Consider the following 26,212-nt stretch of genomic DNA (forward strand, 5'->3'; position numbering starts at 1 on the left):
AAAACCAGGAGGAGGTTGAGTGAAAATTGGTGGCTGCCTGGAATGGACGAACAAGTGGATAAATAGGTCGAGAACTGTGATATGTGCAAGGAGGTAGAAACTAGATTGAGTAAGAGTTAAATCGGACATGGGTCACATATCTGATCCTGGCAAACCATGGCACACATTATGTCTGGATTTTATTGGCCCTATGCATGAGCTGAGGAGTGAATGGAAGTATGCCATGATAGTGGTGGATGTTCATTCAAAGTGGTTAATTGTCAAATTCATGAGGGAGATGATGTTCATTCAAAGTGGTTAATTGTCAAGTTCATGAGGGAGATTACTACGAGAGCTACTATTCTTTTGTTGAAGAGGATTTTCCTGAAGGAATGAGTTCCCAATGTTATCATAACTGATAATGGATCACAATTTATTTCTGGGGAGATGGGTAGTATTTTGGAGTCACATGGTATTTCACATAATCGTACCTCATTTTTCAACCCACAAAGTAATGGTATTGTGGAGATGGCGAAGACAATGATCAAGGACAGGATTCAAATGGCTGTAGCAGGAGGAAGTGATTAGGTAGTATAATGATGGACATGGTGGCTGCCTGTCGCGCCAGTGTTCATGATGTCACTCAAAGGACCCCATTTGAACTTATGAGGGAAAGGCTGGCATGCACCAAGTTAGTCCCCACCTGGATGAAAGATACAACATTTTCTGACACACAGATGGAAGAGCGTATCCAGGACATGAAACATATCCCACATGTTCAGGTAGGTGCCTGGGTAAAGATTTGTTGTGCTCAGAAAGGAGGAGTTTTGTCAAAGTTAAGGGGGCCATTTTAAGGTCAGGCAAGTTTGTTTCTTTTCTGTGGTTTTGGAGAATGGTGATAGATGAAACAGACAAGTGGCTTTATATCAGAGAGGTGGTCGAAGTCGGGTTGGTGAGTAACAAAGCAACAGCGCTTTCATGTTAATGTGTGATTGTTAGATCTGGGGGTCTCTAGTTGTCAGAGGTAGGTACCTTTAGCCAAATAGGGACCCTTGCTTTTAGTCAGGGTACGGGGGCCACACACTGTTGATAACAACTGCTCACCCCCTTGGTAGCTTGGCATGAGCAGACAGGCTTATCCCCAAGGCAATGTGTAAAGTATTTGCACCAACACCCACAATAACACTGTGAAACACCACAAATGGACACCACACAGGTAGTTATAAAATAAAGTTATCTTTATCTAAATGAGGCAAGACCAAAATGACATAAATCCAACATACACAATAAAAAATGTTTCTTTAGAAGGTGCTCTGTTAGTGTTCTTGTAAATAAAAATGAACTTGTCGCTTTTGTGTTATTTGGGCAAACCACGTAGAAATAGCGGAAGCTCTAGTTTCCTAAGCCCCTGCACAGTTCTGTTATTATTTGCACAGTTCTGTTATTGCTAACGGCTTTCCCTGGCTGGCGGAGGTTCCGCGTGTAGTAATTACCAAAGAAATGTCCCCAAATACGGTGAGAACACACAGAGAGCTTTCGTGTAAGCCCCGGTCCTGCCGTTCCTCAGGGGCAAGTACGGGCCTCTCTCTCTCCTACGGCAGGAGGCTGAGATCGGGATCCTGCAGACTCACAGCCCCTGCCCCTGTCCCAGGAAGTAACTCGCACACGCCCTCCCTGGACTTCGATCCGAGCATTTACCTGTGGCAAGGCGGTCTTCCTCGTTTCTCTCCAGGCAGCAGTTGAACACCGGGATGTGGTCGGGTTGCCTGGCGACGCCTTGAGCTTCTAGGACTCAGTGCGGCTCCTCTTGGATTAGCCCCTCGTTGCCGACAACACTCCGTGCTGGTGCCAATCGCAGCGCAGCTTCTGTATGATGTCGGCGGACTCTGGGTCGGCGGTGGTGAATGCAGCTCGGCTTCCTTTTCCTTATGCCGAGCTCTCACTGATTCGAACCAGGGGTGGTTACACACACAGCACTTGGGAGATCATGCTCTCGGCTCCACGAAGGTCACGGTACCAGCTCGATAGTGCACAGACACACGCACGCACCTTTAAGACGCGCTGGTCTCACAAGGCTCTCTGGGCAGATAGGGTTGCATGCAGACACTGGCACACAACATTTCAGATGATCCTGGAAACGTGGATGTCCCTGTGTTTCCGATAACAGGAGGCCAGCTCTCCTCAGGCCCTTGGACACTCGTTAACTTCTGGACACAGCACACAGCAAAGTCCTTGTTGCAATAAGGGGGACACAGCACACAGTAAAGTCCCTTCTCCTCACCCTCAGTAGAATCAGTAAACTGCAGGCCAGCCCAGCAAGGGCAGTACTTTATCTCAGTTCCTTCAGTTGACCTTCTTGGGCAAAGGTTCCTCTTGATTGTCGAAGTAGTCTAATTTACAGGGGTTTTTGGTCTTATATTTATACCCCAAAAGACTTTGTTCTTACATGTGTGAGGGGTCCAGGATCCAGTCCAAACCAGTTCTAGGTTCCCTCTGCCAGGGCATGTCTTCTTTCTTTGTGAGGAGAGGCCAGGGCCATCAGACACACTGCAGGAGGTGAAGCTAGCATTATGGAAGGCAGGCGCAGCCCTATTCAGACCCAGGTGCATTTCCTCCCACCACTCAAAATGCAGATAGGTCTATTCAGCCTAGTGCTGACTCACCCAGCCTCCTCCAGCCACCCCCAGCCCCTGTAACTCACAAACCAGACAGTCAATACGCAAACAGGCAGAGGCACACAGAAAGGTTGAACAGGAAAATAGCCACTTTCTAAAAGTGCTATTTTCAAACACGGAATTTAAAAACCATCTTTCCTAATAGATGCGTTATCAAATTCTGAGTTCAGGGATACCAGGCTCCATATGTCTATCTTGCCGCAATGGGAAGATATGCAGGTAAACATGATACACAGCATTCCCCATTCTAACCTATGGGCAAGATAGCCTTTCAATAGTGAAAAACGAAATTGGTAGTATTTCACTATCGGGACATGTTACTCACACTGGAACATGTCCTACCTTTCACATGCACTGCACCCTGCCTAGGGGGGGTACCTTGGGCCTACCATAGGGGCGTCCAATGTGTAAGAAAAGGGAAGGGTTAGGCCTGGCAAGTGTGTACACTGGCCAGGACAACATGGCAGTTCACAGATTGCGCACAGGCACCCTCAGTCGCAGGCCTGAGACACCATTTTAGGGCTACTCATGTTGGTGGCACTATCAGTGCTGCAGGCCCACAAGTAGCATCTGAATTTCCAGCCCTGGCACACTCAGTGCACTTTACCAGGGACCTACTGGTAAAACAAATATGCCAATCATGGATAACCAATCACAATAACAATTTAACTAGGGAGCCCTTGCACTTTGGCACTGATCAGCAGTGGCAAAGTGCCGAAAGGCATCTAAACTAGCAAAAACGAATTCCAACACAGTGTCAAAAATACAGGAGGTAGAGGCAAAAAGTCAGGGGAAACCACTCCAAGGATGCCAGGTCTTACAGTGATGGAACATGAGCAGACCCTCTGAACGACTTAGTAATGCCCCAGCGTTAGGTGTGGGTGATTCCTGTGGCAACTGATGGGGATTCTGTGCTAAGAAGTGTCAGGAGTCGCAAACCACCTGCATATTTTAAGGATTATGTTCAGTAGTCAGCGCATCATTGAATTTGGATGTTCTTGTATCCCTTTGCATGTTCGTATTTTAGTTAAAAATATCACTGTGTGTATTGCTATTCCTTCAGTACATTGTTCATTTGTAAGGGAAAGATGTGTTGTGCTTATGAGTCTTACAATGCCAGTGGTAAGGAACTTTGTATAGGTACGTGTGGTGTGGGGATAGCCTGCATCTGTGTTCTTTGTGACCAGTGAGCATTCCAGTGAAGTCAGTTATGCTAGAGCTGGTCGAGGGATAGCTACACTCCTGTTGTAGGGATAATACTTTCTTGAATAAACCATTTCACTTACCTCTGGCTTCCTTGCATTATTCCAGGGGGTCAAGACACCTGCTGAGTTAGGCTTTGTAGAGATAGTGTATGCGTGTCATTGATTGTATTGAGTACCAGTATTACTAGTTTGTACACACCTCTGTTTTTAGCTGATGACAATGTTGGATTGAAGAACCTGCATAGAAGAGCAGTTCGAGTAACCAGCTGCCACTTTTAGAGTCTGGGCCAAGAGCAATTGCATGTAGATGGTTCCTGTTTGAAGTGACACACAAAACAATGAAAATACTGGAAGGCAGCCCAGAGTAACCACTAATGACCGATGCATTTGAGCATTCCGAGCATAGCTTTTTGTTTCCAACAATACATAAAGCTAGTCTTTTGCTATCTGAATGGATCAGCTTGTATTTATACCTGTACACTACCTAAACATTGACTGTCATTGTTGGAGTACAATACATGGAGCCCTATCTTTTTAAATACCCAACCTCTTGTTTTCCTCCACATTGTGCCCCGCAGGTGATGAGCCTGTTCCCTGTGTTGCTGCGCATCCCTTTTCTGGAGCGGAAAGTGTTTCGACCGCAGAGGGAAATATTCGGCTTTTTTAGGGAAATCATCAAGGAGCACCAGGAGACCTTTGACCCTGCGACTACGAGGGACTTCATCGATGCCTTACTTGTTGAAATGGAGAAGGTATCGGTACATCAATATCCAGAATATAAGATATTGGGTGGCTCATTTATAAAAATGCTCATATCTTTAGTATAGAGTTAACCATACCCTGCTAAATAACGAGGTGACCACAAATTTCATAGTTGCAAATGTCATGTAAATCGTAAACTTTGTTACACTCTAATAAATTGTATAGAAAGAGATTTACAAATTTCACACACCTCAAGTTTCAACCTAGATATTACATATCCGAGTATTGACTGACTGACAAAAATTCAGTTTCACACAGATGTCACAGTATAGGTTTGCAGGGAGTGACAATTGCAAGTTTTCCACTAAATACTGTTGTTGTAACATACAATCATGAATTGCATGTATGGGCATGTACTAACATCAACATGGTGTACTAGAAGTGGAAATGTGATCCAAGGTTTGTGGTGCAAACCCTTATTAAATGACCTTTGATGTTTCTGATTTCCCCATCTGCTGTAGCACTGTAGACCCTACATTGGGTCCCATTAACAGTCCCTCCATTTTTTGGGGGTGTAAAAAAAACACATGGGGTAAATATATGTACCACATGCGTTGATTTTACCCCTAAGCAGATTGTGCCGATCACTCTGAGTTTCGAATGTCAGAAAAGGAATTACCGAGCAGTTGCAATTCTCCGCATAGTAAATCTACACTTGTCCACAACTTCTCCCCCTATTTGCCTATATACAATATCTCAGGTAATACCTGAGGAATTACATAGAAAATACTATGGGTTAGAGTGTAAATATTGCTTGAAATTAAATTGACGCAAAGACCATTGGCGCTCAATTTTGGATTTTGCGTGTGACTCTGAATGATCTGTCCTGCCACTTTTCCCTGGATGGTTTCATCATATGCTCCATCTCTCAACTCTCTCCCCTAGAGCCACACAACTGCTATGTTGTTTGTACCTCTGAAGTATTTAAGTGTCTCTCATACCACCAAGTCATTCTTCTATATTTATTTTCTTGGGATGTTTAATTGTCTCTTAAATACCCTTTCACCCCCTTTCCTGTTCCTGCAGTTGAGCTCATTATATGTTTCTGACATCACACTCCTCCTTTTTGTACTATATACTTCTACTGTATTATTCTCCTGTGACATTTAAACGTCTCTACCCTCCTACTGATTTTTATACTCTTGGCGAATTTCGTTTTCGATGTTATAGCCAGTAGCAGAGGGGAGGGGCGGGGGGAGGAAGGGGTCGCGGGGCCAAAAAATAAAGAAATAAAACTTATCAGTAGCAGGCCGCGTCGTGCTTTTCTGCTCCTCTCCTAGCAGGCACAGTCTCCCAGACTCCACTGCTACCAATCCTGATGCTGCTCTCGTGTCAGTGCTCTGAATTTGCGCTCCGGTGAGACTGGGAGCCTGTGCCCGCTGTCTCCAACCCGGCAACGCAGTTCGGATTGGAGACAGATTCCGTGTGCATGATGGTTTGGCAGGCCAAACTGTCATGCGCACTGACAACAGTGCCCACCACTCCTCCTGCAGCTTGTCATCCCCCGTGGCCCCGCCTCCAAAGACACAACAGGAAAGGAAAATTAAAACAATAATAAAACATGTTTATTATTGTTTTATTTTTATTTTCCTGGTGTTTTGAGGCATCTGGTGGGGGGGGGGGCAATGCTCCTTAGCCATAGGGGAGGAGCTGCCCATTGGTTATAACTTCCCTGCCCCTCTTGTTCTGTAGTTATACCACTGATGTATATAGATGCTTCTCCTCCCTCCCCCATCCTCTATTGTATTTATTCCTGTGTGGCATTTGCAGTCTGTCTTCTCACTCATTTCCCTACATTCCATCAATTATATCCATGTGATATTTAAATTACTTTTTCATATATCCTCTCTTCCCCTCCACTGTTTCCCTCCGCTTACATATTTAACTGTCCACATTTCTACTCAGTGATCCAAGGGGTTTTAATCATGAACCATCGTTGTATTGAACCACCAGGGCTACACCCTGTGTACATGTGTATCATGGGGACTATCAGTGATTGATTAACTAACACAACAAGGAAATTAGGGTCAAAGGGATATTTGTACGACCAGCCACAGTTCCAATCCCCAAATAACACAATAACACTAACCATCTGAATTGGCGGTCTGACAGATATCAAGCCAGCAAGTGCTTCGGATTGCCACAAACAGAGTTAGAGAAGTAAAGTGAAGTAAAGAATGATAAAGGATTCAGAAAGCATTGAGCAGAGCTTGGATTCCCATCAATTATCAGAGTGATCAATCTTATCATCTGGTTATCCAGCAATATGGATGGTATATCTCCTGATCATGGAGACAGACTTCCAACATAAGGATTCCCTCAATGGAATCTGATGAAGGACCCCACAGAGAGGTGAGCCAGACTGTGCAGTGTTTTCAGTCTGTGATCACATGGAAATCCGAAAGCAGTGCAAACCAAAAGCAAAAGTGTGTGATGTTAAAATAGAGTCATGAGGAGACAGTACTGGATTTATTAGAGTTATCACCTCACCCTCTAATCTAAAACCAGAACCGTGCAAAGAGCAGTATTAACAAATAACTGCTAGATTAATACGGCCAACATGTGTCAGCCTATAGGGTAAGAGTGCCCTAGGCTTTCGTCAAGACCTCTGTTCTTAACAATTGCGACTGCTTCGATCACTCACAAAATAGGAGTGAAAAATGAAAATAAAGATAATAACAAATAGGTTGGTATAGATACAACCTACTGCAACATATCCTCCGCTTCAAGCGATGCAGATGGCATCTGTGAAAAAACATTATAAACACATTCCTAATTAGTTCACTCTCGTATCAAAACTCTGTATTGGGCTAAGCAAACAGGCCACTAATGGCGTAGTATGCATCGTCTCGATAAATAGAAGAAACATTAATGCCTCACCCGTCTTGATCGGGGACTGTACCTCACCTCACCTGGACCTAGCTCAGGATAAAAAGGCCCGCTCTAGAAAAGAAAACGCCAGGGGGAAACAAAGAAGAAGAAGAAGGAGGCAGGGGTAAAGTAAACTCTCATAGTTTATTCCCTCACACCTCCCACCCCAAATCTTTGCTGTGGTCCTCTTCTATTTAGAAACAATATTGGAATACTCAAAAAAGCCCTGCAAAGAACTCTCCTCACAACATCTTTGCTCACTTGAATTTCTAACATTTAAAAAAAACTTAAATCAAAATATACATTTCTCGGGGGGCTGTTCATAGATGATATCCATAATGTATAATCTTCCTTAGTGTTTCAGGAAACTGCATTAATATGCATCTCCATCCCACTGTCAAACAGGTTCACATTCTCTGAAAGCCTCTATTACCAACTTTTTAACAGACAGGTTCAGACAGAAGACTTTTAGGGGGCCAATAGCTTTTGGAATCATGCTAGTAAGGAAAAAGTTCTAAGCCTCTAGACTAGCAGAGTCGCCTCCCCTCAGATTAAAACCCATCACATAGTACTGCAAGTCAACCTCAGCCTACCTGTCCCCCGTTACCTCCGACATGTACTGAGTCAAGGGGAAGGCAACGACAGGACTAGGAGGCATCCTTTTATCCCTGAACCATTAGTTCAGGCCAGGTGTTTGTAATTACCATTCTAAACACCCCATTGGTTCAACGGCGTAAAACACTAACGCGCGCTTCTTTTGGTCTGAAGTCAAGTAAACTTTATTTATAATAGCGTCCCTCCGGGCTGGACAAACCATTCTCGAACCACCTATATTCATCCCGTCTCGCTATATCCGTTTTTGCATGAGCGAGACAAAATCACACCCTCGCCAGGTTCTCTCTTGCCAAATGCATACGACCACACACAAATAAACATTATTCGAGAACATAAAGGTTTAAAAAGGGGCTTACTCATTATTTGCGAGCAGTCCGTGCCAAAACTTCCGCGTTTCACACGTTAATGCGTACTCACGCATTCGAACTACAAAATGACGTGACAGCCATGACGTTTGTAGTTCAACATGCGATATGTAGTTCAACCTTATTAACCTTGCCAAAAACAATGAAAAATAATGAAAAATAGTGGAGCATAATAACTCACTTGTTGCAAAACGATCTGTAGCTTAATTAATGCCGACCAGCGAGTTATGCCTCCTGAACTGCATTACAGCGTCATGAGCGTGACAGCTGTAGTCCAGAGTGCGATCTTAAACCGGCAGTAAACATCAGGAGGCACACTCACCTCAATACGATGAAAAATATAGAGAGTCCAATGAGATATCCCTTATAATGTAAACATTTAGTATGTTATCATTATGTCTGAGTACGGCCAACAGATGATTATGCCTATATAAAGCAACCAGTATCATCCATATGGCCGAAAATGTTCCAGAAAAAGCCAAGGTTAGTGGTGTTTCCAAAGGAAAGATCTAAGTACTCAATGATAAGTGCTAAGTATAAAGAGGTGTAAGAACAATCTTCAATAGAGACTGTCAAGTGCCCCTAGTAGAATTTTGGATGGTTGTCCCCAATAATTGTTTGTCCTACATAAGGCACAGCTCCAGAACAAAAATAGACATTGATCGACTGTCTCAATACCAGATGCACATTGTCTCTATCTGTGTAGTAAATGATCTTCAAAGAACCAAAAGTATGGTGTGTCTGCAGTATATAGTAACCTGAAAGGAGGTGAAAAACTACTCATCTGGCTCGTCTCTACACTCCCAGGTACTATAAATCAAACTACTGGTAAAGGAGAGTATCAGGGTGATCACAGGCTTGTCCAGGGTATATCATCATTTAGGCCTTGCGTATGACTATGCAATCTGAACACCCATTTCTGTTCTTTGATAAACAGGCATTTGGAAATATCACTTCAGTGTGAAGGTATAAATGGCTTCTCAAGAACTGTCCATTGAAAGTCCTCAGCTCCGTGGTTATTTTCGACATAGTGTCTCGTCAGCTTAGTCAGCGTTTGTTTTGCATCTGAATGAGCTTTTATGTTCCAGCCTGCATGATTTTACCTTGCGGGTCGTCATACCCACATACTGGATCTGACAGGGGCAACTCAACAGATAAATAAAGATTCTCGCTGTTACAATTAGTAAAGGTTGATTGAATCCATGGTCTGTCTGTCCCTATGTCAATGGTTGTAGAATGTTTAGTCTGAGGACAGACGGAACACCCCCCACAGGGGTGATGTCCCACGACCGCCGGTAGATCCCATAGTGCCCCCACAGGTCTCCTAGGTATTGATTTAGGGCGGGTATGCACCAATCAATCCCGTAGGTTGCCTGATCTTTTAAATGCAAATAGTGATGGAGCAATTTTCTCATTGCAGCAATTTAAAATTCGCCAATGTTTGCGAATAACCCTCTGTATGCTGTTAGCTTTAGAGGAAAACGTTCTTACAAATGTCAAGCGGTCCAGGGGTAGTTTGGTAACAGGAGGTTCTAAAAGGGTCGCACAATAGTTATTCCTAGCTCGTTTTAATGAGCGTTTTACCAGTTTACGTGGATAGTGTCTAGATATTAATTGCTCAGTCAGGCCTTCAGCGTGGGTTCTGAATAGGCTATCTTTTGAGCAATTTCTTCGAACACGAAGAAACTGCCCGTAGGGCAAATTATCCCTTAGCGCTTTAGGATGTTGACTCTCCTATGGCAATAAGGAATTCCATGACATCGGTTTCTGGTACAATTCCGTCTCTAGGCTGGTAGGTGTCACAAAAATGGATAAATCTAAGAACGCCTGTCTCTCTTTGTCTATTTCCACTGTGAATTTGAGAAATTGGTTTCTAGAATGTAACCACTCGTGGAAACGGAGAATAGACTCATGATCACCTCGCCACACCACCAACACGTCATCTATGTAATGCTTCCACAATCGAATTGACTTGTAAAACGGGTTTGCGGGTGTCAACACATGTTCTTGTTCAAAAGAGTGCACGTATAAATTCGCCAGGCTCGGCGCAAAAACACTGCCCATGCTGGTACCAGAGACCTGCAAATAGATGGTATCTTCATATCTGAAAAAGTTGACTTTCATGACCAGCCGGGCTAATGCCATGATGAAATGAACCGGGGTGATAGATTCAAGGTCAGCTTCACTTAGAATGGAGAAAATCGTCTCCAAGGTCTCATCTTGAGGGATAGAAGTATACAATGATTCAACATCGAATGAAACTAAAAAGTCTCTCTCCATGTCATATTCAATGTCAGGTATCACTCGTAACACATCTTTCGTATCTTGTAGATACGTGGGCATCTTTTGTACAATGGGCCTCAAAAAATGGTCAACATAAGTGGACAAAGGTTCTAAAATAGAGCCTTGGCCCGAAATAATAGGCCTCCCCGGAGGTGGTTTTTGGGGTTTGTGCACTTTCGGCAAGATGTAAAAATAAGGCATTACCGGATGTTTAGTCAGAAGGAACTGTGCTTCAAGGGCAGTAATCCATCCCTCATTCAAAGCTTCTTCCACCATGCACTCAATGATTGTATTTAGTCTTTCAGTAGGGTCTACAGACAGTGGCTGGTAAACCCTTCTGTCACCCAGCTGTCGGAGACATTCAGCTCTGTAATCAACGGTGTCAACAATCACAATCGAACCGCCCTTGTCGGCAGGTTTGGTCGTGATTCCCTGATCCTGAGACAAGATCCGTAAAGCTTATTGTTCACACGCTGGAAGATTTTTGTATGTGCTCTGATGGCTCTCACATAGCTTAAGTACCTCCTCTTTGACCGCTCTTTCAAAAGTCAAAACCTGTGGTGGTATAGAGTGTGTAGGAGGATTATATGTTGACCTTTTTCTAAGGCCTGTGTTTCTGTCATATTCGTTCATGTCTTGACTTTGTTTGTCTTTGAAAAAATAGTGAAGCCTTAGCTTCCGAAAAAATTGGGCCAACTCACATTGGATTTGGAACGAGTCACCCCCAACTGTGGTGACAAAACCAAGGCCCCTATCCAGGGCCAATGTTTCCTCCTTAGTCAGAGTCCTGGTACTCAGGTTCACTACAAGGCTGGTTCTGCACTGCTCCCCGCTTGTTGCGGATTCCTCCTGGTGTGACTCCGAGTCCCTGCATGTGGACCTGCTGACTTGTCCCAGTGTACTTGCACCTGTTGATTTCTTCTTCTGCCCTCGATCTCTGTAGGCCAAACCCTAAAAAAGGCTGGTGAATATACTCTGTTTGGAATCCTGGGAATGGAGTCATAGAGGGCTGAAATGGATGTGGAGGATATCCCCAGGGTGTAGGTGGCCACTATTGTTGAAAGTGAGGATTAGACTACCATCTGTAGCTGTTAAATCTGTTAGATCTACCCCTCCCTTTAAACTGTTGTTTGGGTGTACCTGTTGCCTCAGAATCACTGGCACTGTCTTCCGAACTAGAGCTTGAATAAGTGGATCCATACCTTTTACCATTGTTCTTATATTCTGGATGAGAATAATTCTCACTTGTGTAGGGATACACTCGCTCATGTTTGAACTTGGCCAAGTCTTTTTTAAACTTCTCGATTTTAGTTTGTAAGACAGAGTCTTTAAAATCTTTATTGTTCTTATTCGATTCATCCTGTTGTTTTCTGAAGAGAGTGGATGTTATAGTGGCCTTAATTTGAGATTCCAATAGTTATAATTCTATTAGAATGGAATCTGCCACTCTCTTCGCTGTGCTGATAATTAAAAAAAGCCAATTGCGCGTACAGCGCCAGGCTATTAGCGAACAATCCTTCAGAAACACCTTATCTTGTAAAAATAGTCGAGGGGCATTAGTTACCACCAGGCCTGGTGGTGCACAACTGGCCCTTAGATATTCTGCCATGATGGCACCATGTATAAATGTGCGTGAGTGTGACTTTTTAGGATGAGTACTTTGCCCCATTCATCACCTCCACCCTCGGGCATTGCTTGTAGTCCATCTAATATACTCTGCATATTCTCAAGAATCGATTGATATACTGAGTCATCATAAGCCAAACCACTAATTTCAGCCATTTTGTGGAAAAAGAGAAGCAAAGGAGTAGAAAAATGCAAAGGAAAAACGTACCAGTATTCCAATAAACTAACCGACAATCCCGGTTAGGACAACACAACTACCTGTACAGTGTAGCTATCACAAAGTACTGACCCACAGCCAGCAGCTGCTCAAAACATCAACTAACACACCAAGGAAATTAGGGTAAAAGGGATATTTTTACGACCAGCTACAGTTCCAATCCCCAAATAACACAATAACACCATCCATCTGAACTGGGTGTCTGACAGATATCAAGCCAGCAAGTGCTTCAGATTGCCACAAACAGAGTTAGAGAAGTAAAGTGAAGAAAAGAATGATAAAGGAACCGGAAAGCCTTGAGCAGAGCTTGGATTCCCATCAATTATCAGAGTGATCAATCTTATCATCTGGTTATCCAGCAATATGGATGGTATATCTCCTGATCATGGAGACAGACTTCCAACATGAGGATTGGCTCAATGGAATCTGATGAAGGTCCCCAGAGAGAGGCGAGCCAGACTGTGCAGTGTTTTCAGTCTGATCACATGGAAATCGTAAAGCAGTGCAAACCAAAAGCAAAAGTGTGTGATGTTAAAATAGTCATGAGGAGAAAGTACTGGATTTATTAGAGTTATAATCCTCTAATCTCTAATCCCTCTAATCTAAAAACAGAACAGTGCAAAGAGCAGTATTAACAAAAACGGATATAGCAAGACGGGATGAATATAGGTGGTTCGAGAATGGTTTGTCCAGCCCGGAGGGACGCTATTATGAATAAAGTTTACTTGACTTCAGACCAAAAGAAGCGCGCGTTAGTGTTTTACGCCATTGCACAAATGAAGTGTTTAGATTGGTAATTACAAACACCTGGCCTGAACTAATGGTTCAGTGATAAAAAGACACCTCCAAGTCCTGTCGTTGCCTCCCCCTTGACTCAGTACATGTCGGAGGTAACGACGGACAGGTAGCCTGTAGTTGACTTGCAGTACTATGTGATGGGTTTTAGTCTGAGGGAGGGGACTCTGCTTGTCTAGAGGCTTAGAACTTTTGCCTTACTAGCATGATTCCAGTAGCTATTGGCCCCTTAAAAGTCTTCTGGTCTGAACCTGTCTGTTAAAAAGTTGGTAATAGAGGCTTTCAGAGGATGTGAACCTGTTTGACTGTGGGGTGGGGATGCATATTAATGCAGTTTCCTGCAACACTAAGGAAGATCATACATTATGGATAACATCTATGAACAGCCCCCAAGAAATCTATATTTTGATTTGGTTTTTTTAAATGTTAGAAATTCAAGTGAGCAAAGATGTTGTGAGGAGAGTTCTTTTGTGGGGCTTTTTTGAGTATTCCAATATTGTTTTTAAATAGAAGAGGACCACGGCGTAGATTTGGGGTGGGAGGTGTGAGGGTATAAACTATGAGAGTTTACTTTACCCCCTCCTTCTTCTTCTTCTTTGTTTCCCTCTGCCGTTTTCTTTTCTAGAGTGGGGCCTCTTTATCCTGAGCTAGGTCCAGGTGAGGTGAGGTACAGTCCCCGATCAAGACGGGTGAGGCATTAATGTTTCTTCTAGTTATCGAGATGACGCATACTACGCCATTGGCCTGTTTGCTTAGCACAATACAGAGTTTCGATATGAGAGTGAACTAATTAGGAATGTGTTTATAATGTTTTTTCACAGATGCCATCTGCATCGATTGAAGCGGATGATATGTTGCAGTAGGTTGTATCTATTCCAACCTATTTGTTATTATCTTTATTTTCATTTTTCACTCCTTTTTCACTTCTATTTTGTGAGTGATTGAAGCGTAGCAATTGTTAGGAACAGAGGTCCTGACAAAAGCCTAGGGCACTCTTACCCTATAGGCTGAAACATGTTGGCCGTATTAATCTAGCAGTTATTTGTTAATACTGCTCTTTGCACTGTTCTGTTTTTAGATTAGTGGGCGAGGTGATAACTCTAATAAATCTAGTACTTTCTCCTCATGACTCTATTTTAACATCACACACTTTTGCTTTTGGTTTGCACTTCTTTCGGATTTCCATGTGATCACAGACTGAAAACACTGCACAGTCTGGCTCACCTCTCTGTGGGGTCCTTCATCAGATTCCATTGAGCGAATCCTTATGTTGCAAGTCTGTCTCCATGACCAGGAGATACACCATCCATATTGCTGGATAACCAGATGATAAGATTGATCACTCTGATAATTGATGGGAATCCAAGCTCTGCTCAATGCTTTCTGAATCCTTTATCATTCTTTACTTCACTTTACTTCTCTAACTCTGTTTGTGGCAATCGAAGCACTTGATAGCTTGGTATCTGTCAGACCCCCAGTTCAGATGGTTAGGACTATCTGTGATTGACATTCATTTTTATTGTGTAAGCCAGATAAAAAGTCTGCAAGACAGAGGAACCACTAGCTTAAAAACGGCAAACCTCAGATACCAAGTTGGAAACTCCCATAACAACAGTGACCTGTGATTAACCTTCTCCCTTATTCGAACTGGAGGTCTAAAATCCTCGCTGACACTGTTACTCTTCATCCCTATTTATTTTACAGGCATAGATCCAAAGCGACTTTCCCATTCACAGGCAAGTAATGAGTCACCTGAATTATTTTTTACACCATTGGGAGTAGGATCTGCAGCATCACTACAGTGACTAACCCATGTCCCTATTCTTCCCTTCCAGACTAAGGACAGCCCAAGCAACATTTTCTGTCTGGATAACCTTATCTTTACCACCAGTGACCTATTTGTCGCTGGCACCGAGACCACTTCTACCACCTTGCGCTGGGGGCTGCTCTATATGATCCTGTATCAAGACATTCAGAGTAAGTGGTACTGTGGTTTAGTATGGCTTTGGAAAGAGTTTGAAACTTGCATTGCCTCAGCCAGAAGGTCTAGGATTAGTGTGACAATGTATGCAAACACAGGCATGCAGAATTGTTTGCATGAGGTACAACTTTAAAGTCTGACCTATTACCTATGTTAAAGTTTGGTAGTGGTGTTGGTGATATTGGTGGTGGTATTTGTTGGTTGCAGGAGTATTGGTGGTAATAGAATGGGTGGTAGTAGTAGAATGACGGTATTGATAATTATGGTATTGGTATTTTTTCTAGTGGTGTAGCTAGTATTGGTGGGGGTGGTATTGTGGCCTTGGTTTCCCCTATGATGGTAATTTTGGGCTTTGCTGGTGTTATTGTTGCTTGTGTTGATGGTGGTATTGGTGTTGCTGTTTGTGGTATAGGTGGTGGAGGCACTGGTGGCATGGTATTGAAGGTTGTATTACTGTGCTGGTGGCGATTTTGATGGTGGTAGTTGTTTTATGTGTTCTGGAGGTGGTGGCATTGGCATTGTTAGTGGTAGCATTAGTGGAGGTATTGGTATTGTGTTGGAGGTATCCGTGATGAATGAGTTGTATTGGTGGTGGGTTACGAGTTGTATTGGTGGTATTTGATTCTTAGTAGTAAAAACTTGCAATGGTAAAGTTTACTTTTAGATGTAAAATAGTCTTTCATGCATTGCTGTGCAAGCTTTTTATATAAGGGGGAATGATACACCAAACAGCCAATATCATGAGGTCAGAGAAGATTTCTCTGGGCTGATACAAAGTGATTGACAGTGTTCGAATCCAAAAGCTGAACGTGGCTTATCCCAAAAAAATGGTAATGTGTGAATGGGGGCTTACCCACTCTATGTATATTGTAAGTGATAGGGTTTGCAGACCTGTGCTGTCAACCAAATCTTAAAAATGGGGCTCTTTTGTGTTCACTTCAACATCCCTAAATAGGAGCGGAGCAGCAACATTCCTTCCATATACTGATTGTATAAATCAGCTGTCTTTGTGCTTGTGTGTGTTTTAATTACTAATAGACTGCAAATAATTGTACTTGCGTGTAATGCACCGATCCAAAAAGTGCGTTTATGTTATTTAAATTCCATCACTCAATAAGTCAGACGCTTTTGTTGACCGAGTTTCCTGTCCCTCTACCGCTATCTTAGAGATGTAAGTAGATTTGATGTTAACTCACGCACATCTTGCAAGTTTCAGATCCACTGCTATCAAGTAAGCTGGGAGGTGTGTCATCAATGAACTCCGGATGAGGAGATAGGGGCTGCAGCAGGATCCTAGTCACTGTATCTAAACTGCTTTGGCACCACTTTAAACCCCAGATCCTAAACAGCGATCTCCGTCAGTTCCCTTTAGTGGCATATAAATATATGACAAGGACGATGAGAACAACACCGGATGCTGTTACTTCCCTTAATCTGGAGGAGCTTTGGTCCATTTTGTCCGAGAACCTTCGGGTCTTCAACTGTTCTCTTGGTGTGTAGCCTAATAGAAGACAGCAACATGGAGAGTGCAGAGCTTATATCCAAGCTCTTTTCATTCAGCTACTTCCATACTGGCTTGAGTCATGACTAGAAGAATCCAATACTGCAGAAGGTGTGGCTATCTTGCCAGACCCATAACTGCTTCTCACTTTGCTGCTCCACTGCACCTTGACTTTGCCGTCAACCTTCTTACCTTCGAACTGACGGCAGCTTTTAAAAATGTTTTTAATTTTTTTATTTATAATAGATTTTTATTTTTCTCAGTAGCAATGCAGTATAAAAACCGTGTACATGGTGTTTCAATAAAGTATAACATTAAAGTACATAAAAGCACAAGAAACACCTATAAATCACATCTCTGCAGTATAACTTAGTTATGATCTAAGCCCCACTTGTAATTCACTTGGGGCCAGATGTAGGTAAATATAATTTACCAATTCTAAAATACCGAATTTTACCGATTCGTTATTTTAGAATCGGTAAATGATATGTAGCTAATGATTCGGTAAATTTTACCGAATCGGTAAAATTCGGTCAATGTGACACCCTGCCACCCTTGTAAGTCTACCCCCTATTTCCGATTCGGTATTTGCCGAATCGGTATTTCCCATTCCTTCCTATGGGCCTGGAGGCCGAGTCAGAATCCCCATCGTCTTGCTCGGGCGGTGGATCACATATATTCCCCCTTGAATTTGTTCCAGGCCCCCCAGATTTTACTCCACTAAACACCGTTCTTTCAGCCACCATGGTCGCAACCATGTCTCTTTCCCATTTAGTAAGTGTTGGCGCCTCCACCGCCCCCATTTCTGGGCTAAATTCCGTTTTGCGACCATGATCCCCAGCGTAGCCCAGCTCTGAGCCTGACGAGTTAGGTCATTAGGTTCCCATATATTTAGCAAACAGTGTCTGGGCTCCGTTACTAATGATACTCCCTCCGATTGTGACATTGTCCTCATCACCCGTGTCCAGTATTCCTTGATTTTGGGACATTCCCATATGGTGTGGAAAAAGGTACCTTCATCCCCGCAGCCGCGCAGACAGAAAGGGTGTGTTGCTCTACTTATTCTGTGTAAGGTGTGCCTGGTATAATATGATCGGTGTAAAATTCTGAGCTGCACCAGTCTGAGCCATGAGGGTATGCCCACCTCCCGTGGAGAAGCCAGCGCCTCCTGCCATTCCATGTTGTCAAACTCGCCTATATCATGAGACCACTTATCTCGCAGGGATCCTGTTGGGTCCGGCAGATTGTTTACCAGTTTGCGATATGTGAGTGATGTGGCCTTCTTTTGCATGTATTCTGTGAGCAACCTATCTTCCATGGGGGACACCTCAGGGACTACTGTACCGGGCGGTAATGCTGACATTAAGGCGTGCCTAATCTGTGTGTATCGAAACATCTCCGAAGACGCCAGTTCATATTGCTGTTGAAGGCACTCAAATGGAACTATTTCACCATTATGCCACATGTCGCCCACCGTAGATATACCGACGCCGTCCCAGTTGTCAAAGCCCTTACTGTTTCTAAGTCTACACAAGCGCTTTATGTCCCACAACGGCGTAAGCTAGGTCAGAACTCTGCGCCATCCTAGTTTGGCCTGGGTGGCACACCAAATGATCACGGTGTGTTTCAGAGGTCCAATGAGTGCTGGGGTCGGTTTTTTGTCGTAGAGGGGGGGAAAGCATACCCTCGTACCCAATATTTCCCTGTCTGCCTTAAATGCTGTGTCTGACTGCGGGGCATGCAGCCACTGGTTGATTATCTTCAGTTGCGCCGCCCAATAATAAAGTTGAATGTTTGGGAGCTCTATCCCTCCATCATACCAGCCACCCACTAACTTGGATTGCGCGATACGTGCCGGTTTGTTGCCCCACATAAGGCTGGAGACCTGTGCAGCTATTGTCCGAAAGTAATTGGGTGGCACTTGGAACGGCGTATTCTCCAGTACATATAAGAAGCGGGGTAGGGACATCATCTTGAAAAGCGCTGCTTTCCCTAGCAAAGTCAGCGGCAGGGTACCCCAGTGGCGCACATCTCTTTTGAGTCGGCCTAACGGTGGTTGCAGATTCAGTTTAAAGAATTCCACTGAGTCAGTAGTGACATTTATGCCCAGATAGTTAAATGCACCCTCTGAAATCCAGAGTGGGCAGTCCGCGGGAAGCTGCGGTGGGGGGCCATGCAGCACATACAGTACTGATTTAGACCAGTTTATAGTGTATCCAGACGCCCTCCTAAAAATCATACAGATATTAAGAAGGGTTAGAATGGAACGTCTCAGAGAGGACTGATATAGGAACACGTTGTCTGTATACAAGGAGACACGGTCCTCCCAGCTATCCGTCCACCTGAGTCGCCGTATCATTGGCTCCCACCGTATCCATGCCGCCAGTGCTCCAGCACCAGAGCAAAGAGCAGTGGCGACAGGGGGCAGCCTTGGCGTGTGCCAGGGGGAAGTCATCAGACATGTGACCATTAGCAGTGATATGAGCCATTGGTTTGGTATATAGAAGCCTAACCCATGCACAGAAGTTTGGCCCAAAGCCCAGGTGATGGAGCACTGCGAACAAAATGGGCCATTCAACCATGTCAAATGCCATTTGTGCATCCAACGACAGCACCACTGCCGGTTCCTGCAGACAATCCGCTCGGGCAAGAACTCCGTGCAAATGCCTCAGATTGAGGGCCGTATTCCTGCCTGGCATAAAACCAGACTGGTCTGGATGTACGATTGTTGGTAAATGGGGTGTTAGCCTAGTCACTTATAGTTTTGCGAGGATCTTAGCGTCCGCATTAAGCAATGATATAGGGCGGTAGGAGGTGCACCTATCAGCCGGTTTACCCGGTTTCGGTATAGCCACTATGGTGGCCATGCGCTGATCCACCGGGAGTTCGCCCACTTTTAAGCTGTCAGTAAACATATTGAGCAAATGAGGGGCGATGGTCCCAGCCGATTTCTTGTAAAGTTCGATGGGTATGCCGTTTGGCCCCACGGCTTTACCCGACTGTAGCGTCCCGATTGCCGCCTGTAGCTCTTCAACTGTGAGATCTGCCTCAAGTTCACTCGCTGCCTCAAGGGTGAGCCTAGGCATATCAAGATCTTTCACATAAGTCAACGCCTCTTCTAGTGTCATTTCAGAGGCTGACGAGTAGACTGTCTGAAAGTGGCGCGCCAGTGTGTGCACTATCGTTCGTGGGTCAGTTGTAACCTGTCCCTCCTCCGAGCTAAGCCACGCTACCCATCTGGCACCCTTGTCCCTTCTGTCTAGCCAAGCCAGTAATTTCCCGGCTTTATCACCGACATCATATATCTTGTGTTGTGTGGCTTCTATTTGCTGTTTGGTCAGTTCCTTAAGGTGCTCTCTATGTCGTCTCTGCGTGAGAAGCAGGTTGTGGGATGTTTCAGGAGTTGGGCTATTGGCGTCCTGGGCCTCCGCAGTGTGTAACTCTAGTGCTGACGGCAGCTTTTGATAAACCTATCCTGCTAAAGCGAACAAAACCACTTCTGCTTGGTTTATACCTGCATTCAAGGAGTAAAGTTGTGCACAAGGCAACTTGAGCATGCTTGTAGTTGTTCTTTTTCGGAGATAGTAGAATTAGCTTACAAAAATCGTTTCATCATTAGAAGCAGACTATCTTTAGGGGAAAACTTGAATTTTTTAATGAGCGAATTAATGTGACTGCTGACTTGGTAAGGGAATGTTTTGGAACAGTTAGCCTTCTCACACCACCTTGCAGTTCTATAAAGGCAGTAGGTTTGCAAGTATTATGGAATAAGACTGCTCTTTTCTGCGGCAGACGATTTCTCACTTCTACTCCATGTTCTGACAAGTAGGCAGTACAAGCGTTCCTGTCCCTCTGAGCTCTCCTCTGGTCACTGAGTTGCCCCAATAACTGAAATTGAGATATCTTCACACCCTTCAGCTATGTTTTCAGGGTTTCATGATGATTGCTTTCACATTTTTTACTTTCACAGTTTTGTCTCCGGCACAATCTTCACAATTACAGCTATTCTTCTTAATTCCTCTTTTGGGTTTTGCTTCGCACCACTGCCATGAAGAAGGCAGGCCTTTTTCCTTTAGGAAAAATTGCACATTAGCTTTTACCTGATCTTCACAGCACGAGGCACTTTCTCTCCTGCAGATTTTAGCCAAGCTTGCACAGTGGGTGGTCCCAAATGGCTTACCAATTTCTGTGCATCTGCCCATTCCTTTGATGCCTAACAGGCCGACTTCGCAATTGATAGTCACAAAATGAGTTCTGATGATGACCTTAGTCAACCTGTGATTTATCCAGGACTTGGGATGCTGTATAGAGTTAGTGCATTTAGGCCTTACCCCAGCATTCAACACTGTTAATCATATTACTCTTATAGATCACCTTGCCCTCACTGTGATTGGTGACACCAATCTTCACTTGCTCTGCTCTTTCCTAACCGAACCTTCTCAAATTTTATTTCTTCATCCCGTTCCATCCCGGTTCTGTTATCTTACTTGCAACATCTTAATGGACACAGCTCGTTCACCAATCCTGTTAACCATCTATTCATAACCTTTAGGGCTTCTAATTCCTTCTTTTGGATTTTTTGTTTAATAATGTACTCATGAGGCCCAACACCTATTTCATTTGGAACAATACTCCTCAACCATGACCTGTCTAATTGCCATACACATATGAGCGACTGACAATTTCTTTAAGCTGACCATCAAAAACAGAGAGTTCTTCCTAAGGGGTGAGGCAAACCTCTTACACTTGGTAGTCGATATTTAGCAGGCCCACTCCATTTTAGGAAGCAGTCTGTAATTTAGGAGTCGTATTTGAAAACGGGATCGCTAAGACCGCCCAAGTCCATTTCGTACGCCACACCATGCCTGCACACTGAATAACACGTTCATTTTGTCCAAGTGAGATTATGCTGATTCTCTTTTTGGACCTCCCTGCAGAATGAATTGTAGACATGCAAAGGACTAAAAACATAATGGTTGGAAATACTTGTGGTCTTGAAAGACCCGGCAGCACACAAGACACCTTACTGGCCGTCTGTATTTAAACTTACTGAGTGGTTGTAGCTAAGCTTTTGTTTCCTGTTTGCATCCTCCGATCTGAAGCTGAGGGGCAGCTCGTGTTTTTTTTCCCTAAGGAGGTCTTGGGGGGGGGGGCGGTGCTTCTTCTCCAGTTTGGTAGCCAAGCAATAGAACTGTCTTCCTCACAATATTCATCCTTTTTCCAATCATGTCCCATACTAATTGGTGATTAAAAACACTTATGTTTGGCTTCTGCTCGTACCAGCATCCTACTCTTAGTTACTCCCCTTACGGGCTAGTGCCAAGTGCTTAAGTTGCTTTAGAAGCCTAATTTCATTTATTCATTCATTCACATCAAATGATCTTTTGGTTGTTTCTAGCAGAGCTCACTCCTACAATGGTATTCACTTATAAAACAGGAAGATACCGACAGTAATTGCTTGAGTTTTTCAGATCTATTAAATCATGTATTTTGGAAGAAAGCTGCTTACACATCCAGAAAAAAACCCAGATGATAGCACATTTAAAATACTTGAACCATGCTATTTCAGACTGTGTATTCTGACCAGTGCTTTGGAGGCTGAGGCTCTGAGAAATATATCTTGCCCCATGTTTTTGCCTGTTTTTTTGTTTCTGGAGCCGTTGGTTTTGAAACTTTCATCTTTATTATGCCATGATTTCAGATTGACAGACCTCTGACAGTACAGTCCTTGTGAATGCCATGCCCCTTCACTTTCAGTGCAGCTCCCGCTACTGTAGGACTAGCCGGTGGTGAGGTCAGGACACAAGCTGACACTGGAAAACTGAGTACATCAGGACTGTAGAGTTAGGGTGATTAACCCCTTCAGGTCAGCGGCCATCTCCCTGCGAGTTGAACTGCAGGACTGACAGGTAGCAGCAGTTCTTTAACAAGACGTCTGGTAAGGGAAAAGTGTGATACAATTTAAAATTCAAAGGTAGGGCCATGGCCAAGCAACATGGCTGACAGGATGTGAGCTCCTTCTGCTCCCGACAGGGCAGCCGCTAAAATCCTATAATATCCTTCCCATGGACGCCCACGACTGATCTGTGCGCGCGGCTGGGACTCTGCAAGCGGTATGGGCACCCTGGGAGAGGGTGAGCTCGATCGACGGCCTGGTACTGGCCATTGCGAATCCGTGCCCACCTGCCTGGGGGCTGAAATCACACGAGGCCGGGGTTGCAGCCTAAACCCCCTTGAGCTATGCCCGGAGTCTGCGTTCCTGCCTCTGATTACTCCAGAGACACCGGCTGCTGCGAAGGAGGCACCCACTGCCATCAGATGCCTCCCGGAGTGCGCTGGATTCCTGCATCGCCATATTGGCCCAGAGTGAACGGCGATCTGCGACGCAGCTGACTGGCCAGGGATCTCCCCCTGAGGGGCACCTGCAGACCTTCCTGCTGGTGGTTAGTGGCCCTCTGGGCCTTGGGGTCCCCGGGTAGGGTGAAATTGGAGCCTTGCAGGGAGACTGCTGCCATGATACAGGAGAACTGAGCCTGCCTTGGGACCAGTGTGTCAGCGGCGGTCGAGTGCGGGGACTCCCAGCCAAGCTGTCTGCATAGTCTGCATTTGCCTGTCTGGAGGCCTTGCGGTGGCTGACCTCTGTGGAGACCCTCGGGCTGTCCGCCTGCCTTTATGGTCAGCCGATGATTTATGGCTGATGATTTATGATGCCCATGCAGAATGATTTGTGATAACAAAATGATGACAGATTTGTGACCAAATGATTTATGATAGCCCAATGATTTATGACCATGATTTATGGCGACAGATTTACGACGATCAGGCAGAGCGAATTATGACATAGGCTGCGTCGTGCACGAGAGGGCGCAGAAAGAGGCGGCAAACCATCAGAGGTTCAACACTGCTTATTCAGAGGCTGACCCTGGTAAATGGTTCCCGCCCTGGTAGCGGCTGGATGATGTTGGCGTTGGCGGAGGTGGTCAGGTTTGTAGTTTCATGGCACCAGTTCACGCATGAATTTCCTTGAGTGATTTGGAAAAAGCCTGCCTTCTCGAGTGGCAAGCCTCTGGGGCCTGCTGAGTGCAGGGCTGTACGTGACATCTTGCTCAGAGAGAGTTAGGGCCATCTTAGATGGAGCGTTTTCTTGTATTTAAACCGCTTATAAACAAAAAAAGCATTTGCATTCCAATAGGTCTCCGATTTACGCGAGACCTATTGCAGCAGGGGTGGGAGGAGAGTTCCATAGGCAGCCTGTGTTTGGTGGTGGGAGGAAGAGCACCCTACGTGAAGATGGAGCTTTAGAGTTGAAAGCACGGCGCTCCTGAAATGGGCGCCGAGCTGAATCGTGTGATGTTATTTAAAAAAATGGAGGCGGGGAGCTTTTGCGCTAAAGCATGTAATGTGTTATAAATACTAAAACGGGCACCGCGCTGAAGCAAAGTGGGGCGCCCGTGTACACAAAACATGTGGGTGTCTGCGAGTGAAGCGGACGCCATAGTACATAATAAAAAGTAGTCCCCAAATAAGTACATGTAGACCTATTGTGTAGGGAAACTGTAATTGGCCGGAGCTCTTGGCTTAAACACAGAAGTGATGTATTGGGAGCACTGGCCAATAAGGAGACAGGAAAGAAGAGCAATTTAGAAGTTGACCAATGGTAAGCATCGAGTGAAATTGCACACCATAGAGTGATTACCCTAGGTCTTGCAGACAGCGCATGCTCGCTGATGCTCGACCTTAAAATGTTAGGGGGGTGGGGGAGAGTATGAGATTTCCCAACTAGCAACATGATGAACCCTACTGGAAAGAGTAGCAACGGTCTGAGGTCACTAAACGGGAATAACGGACAAGCTTAGGGACATTAATTCTTGGTAACATTAATATAGTCTTACGCCACAACACAAGTTAGCATAGACTTCAAAGTGTCTACTATGCATTTGCAAACTGCAGTATACTATAACTAAAGTTTTTTAGCATATACATGGCAGGTGCACATGCAGTCTGTGTTAGACAAAAAAATACACACCAGAAGAGCGTCAGGCTCACCCACCTGTCTGATCCAACTGCCTTCCCACGAGAAAGCACAGAACACACCTGAGTAGAATTCCAATTGTATGTAAAATCACTGGCATGCAGAGACCGCATATGTGTTCATGCTTCTCACTTAAGCACTGGGTCCCGAATGTGGCGCCACTCCCTGACAAAGGCATGAAGTGATAACATTAGTTAAGTCACTGAGAGGTCGCACCAGCAGCACAGTGGAGTGAGTGACAGTCAGAGAGGGGCAGATTGTGCCAGCTTCATTCGGATGTGTACTTTGAGCTCAGGACTGCCTGTGCACTCATGTACTCCCTCCTCCTGAGCTCAGCAATCTTGATAAAATAAACACATGATTACCGACAGCAGAACCGATTATGCTGCCTCGTCACCGACAGAGCAATTATTTGTGGTTGTTTCACCTCATACACCCCCCCTGAAGATACACCCCTGATCATAAGGGCAAACTAAGATGGACCGTGTAGTATGTTTTGGCGATGTTTGTCTCAAGGTTCAAGTAAACTTAACAAAGTTGTCTGTGAGCCTTCTGAGGCCATTCAGGCTGCATGAGAGCAGAACAGCATCATCTACATAAAGCAGAGCAGCTACTAATTAAGGTCAATGATCTATCCTGGACAGATGAGAACCCTCCTTAACTTATACTCATGGCTCAGCTGTAGCCATCTTCCAGAGTTCAGATGGAGGCTGGAACAATAAAATGGGTATGAGAAGCAGAGCTAAAAAGGGGTGACCTGTTTGCGCTGGCAGAAAGTGTTCATTATATTTCACCAAAAATTCTTGGTACCTGTAGAACGAATCAGGCATTTTTTAATTTTCCCTGAACATCTCAGTAATACTTTAATTTGTAGAAAGCACATGTCACAGAATATCACACAGTGTGGGAACTAGGTTAGGACTGAGTTAAGATTCCCCAGTTGCCAAGTAATATCTACCTAATAAAAACCACTGGTTGGATCACTTTTTCGGTGAATTTGAAGGAGAGGAAGACTTCCCAGCTTGCTAAAAAGATAAAGCCTGCTCTGCCTATGAGAGGAAGTCTTCAAAGGCTGTTTTAAATTATGGTTTGGAACATTTCTCCAAGGAATTGCTCCCAAACCTGCAGGACATTGTTTCCCAGCTTACCCCTGAGACAGAGAAGTCTGCATCTTCTGAGGAAAGTTGTTTGCTGCTTGGTACCAGCCAGTGTGCATGAAGTGCGAAGATCCTCTATTAGAGGGAGGTATTACTGATTGTTGGAATCTGCTCAGGAACTTGTGTATGAGTTGTAAGGTTCTACAAC

At 44.5% G+C, this 26,212-nt stretch overlaps 1 protein-coding gene across 1 annotated transcript in view; it reads left to right on the forward strand.

The window, feature by feature from the left end:
- Positions 1–26,212, forward strand: part of LOC144753452 (cytochrome P450 2D17-like) — a 441,302-nt gene that overhangs the window by 256,109 nt on the left and 158,981 nt on the right. Inside the window, exons 5-6 of the mRNA XM_078641141.1 lie at positions 4,438–4,611; positions 15,229–15,370. Of these exons, the coding sequence (XP_078497267.1) occupies positions 4,438–4,611; positions 15,229–15,370 (316 nt within the window). The remainder of the gene's footprint in view (positions 1–4,437; positions 4,612–15,228; positions 15,371–26,212) is intronic.

The sequence above is a fragment of the Lissotriton helveticus genome, chromosome 1_1 (genome assembly GCF_964261635.1).
Source record: "Lissotriton helveticus chromosome 1_1, aLisHel1.1, whole genome shotgun sequence".
NCBI classification, from domain to species: Eukaryota; Metazoa; Chordata; class Amphibia; order Caudata; family Salamandridae; genus Lissotriton; species Lissotriton helveticus.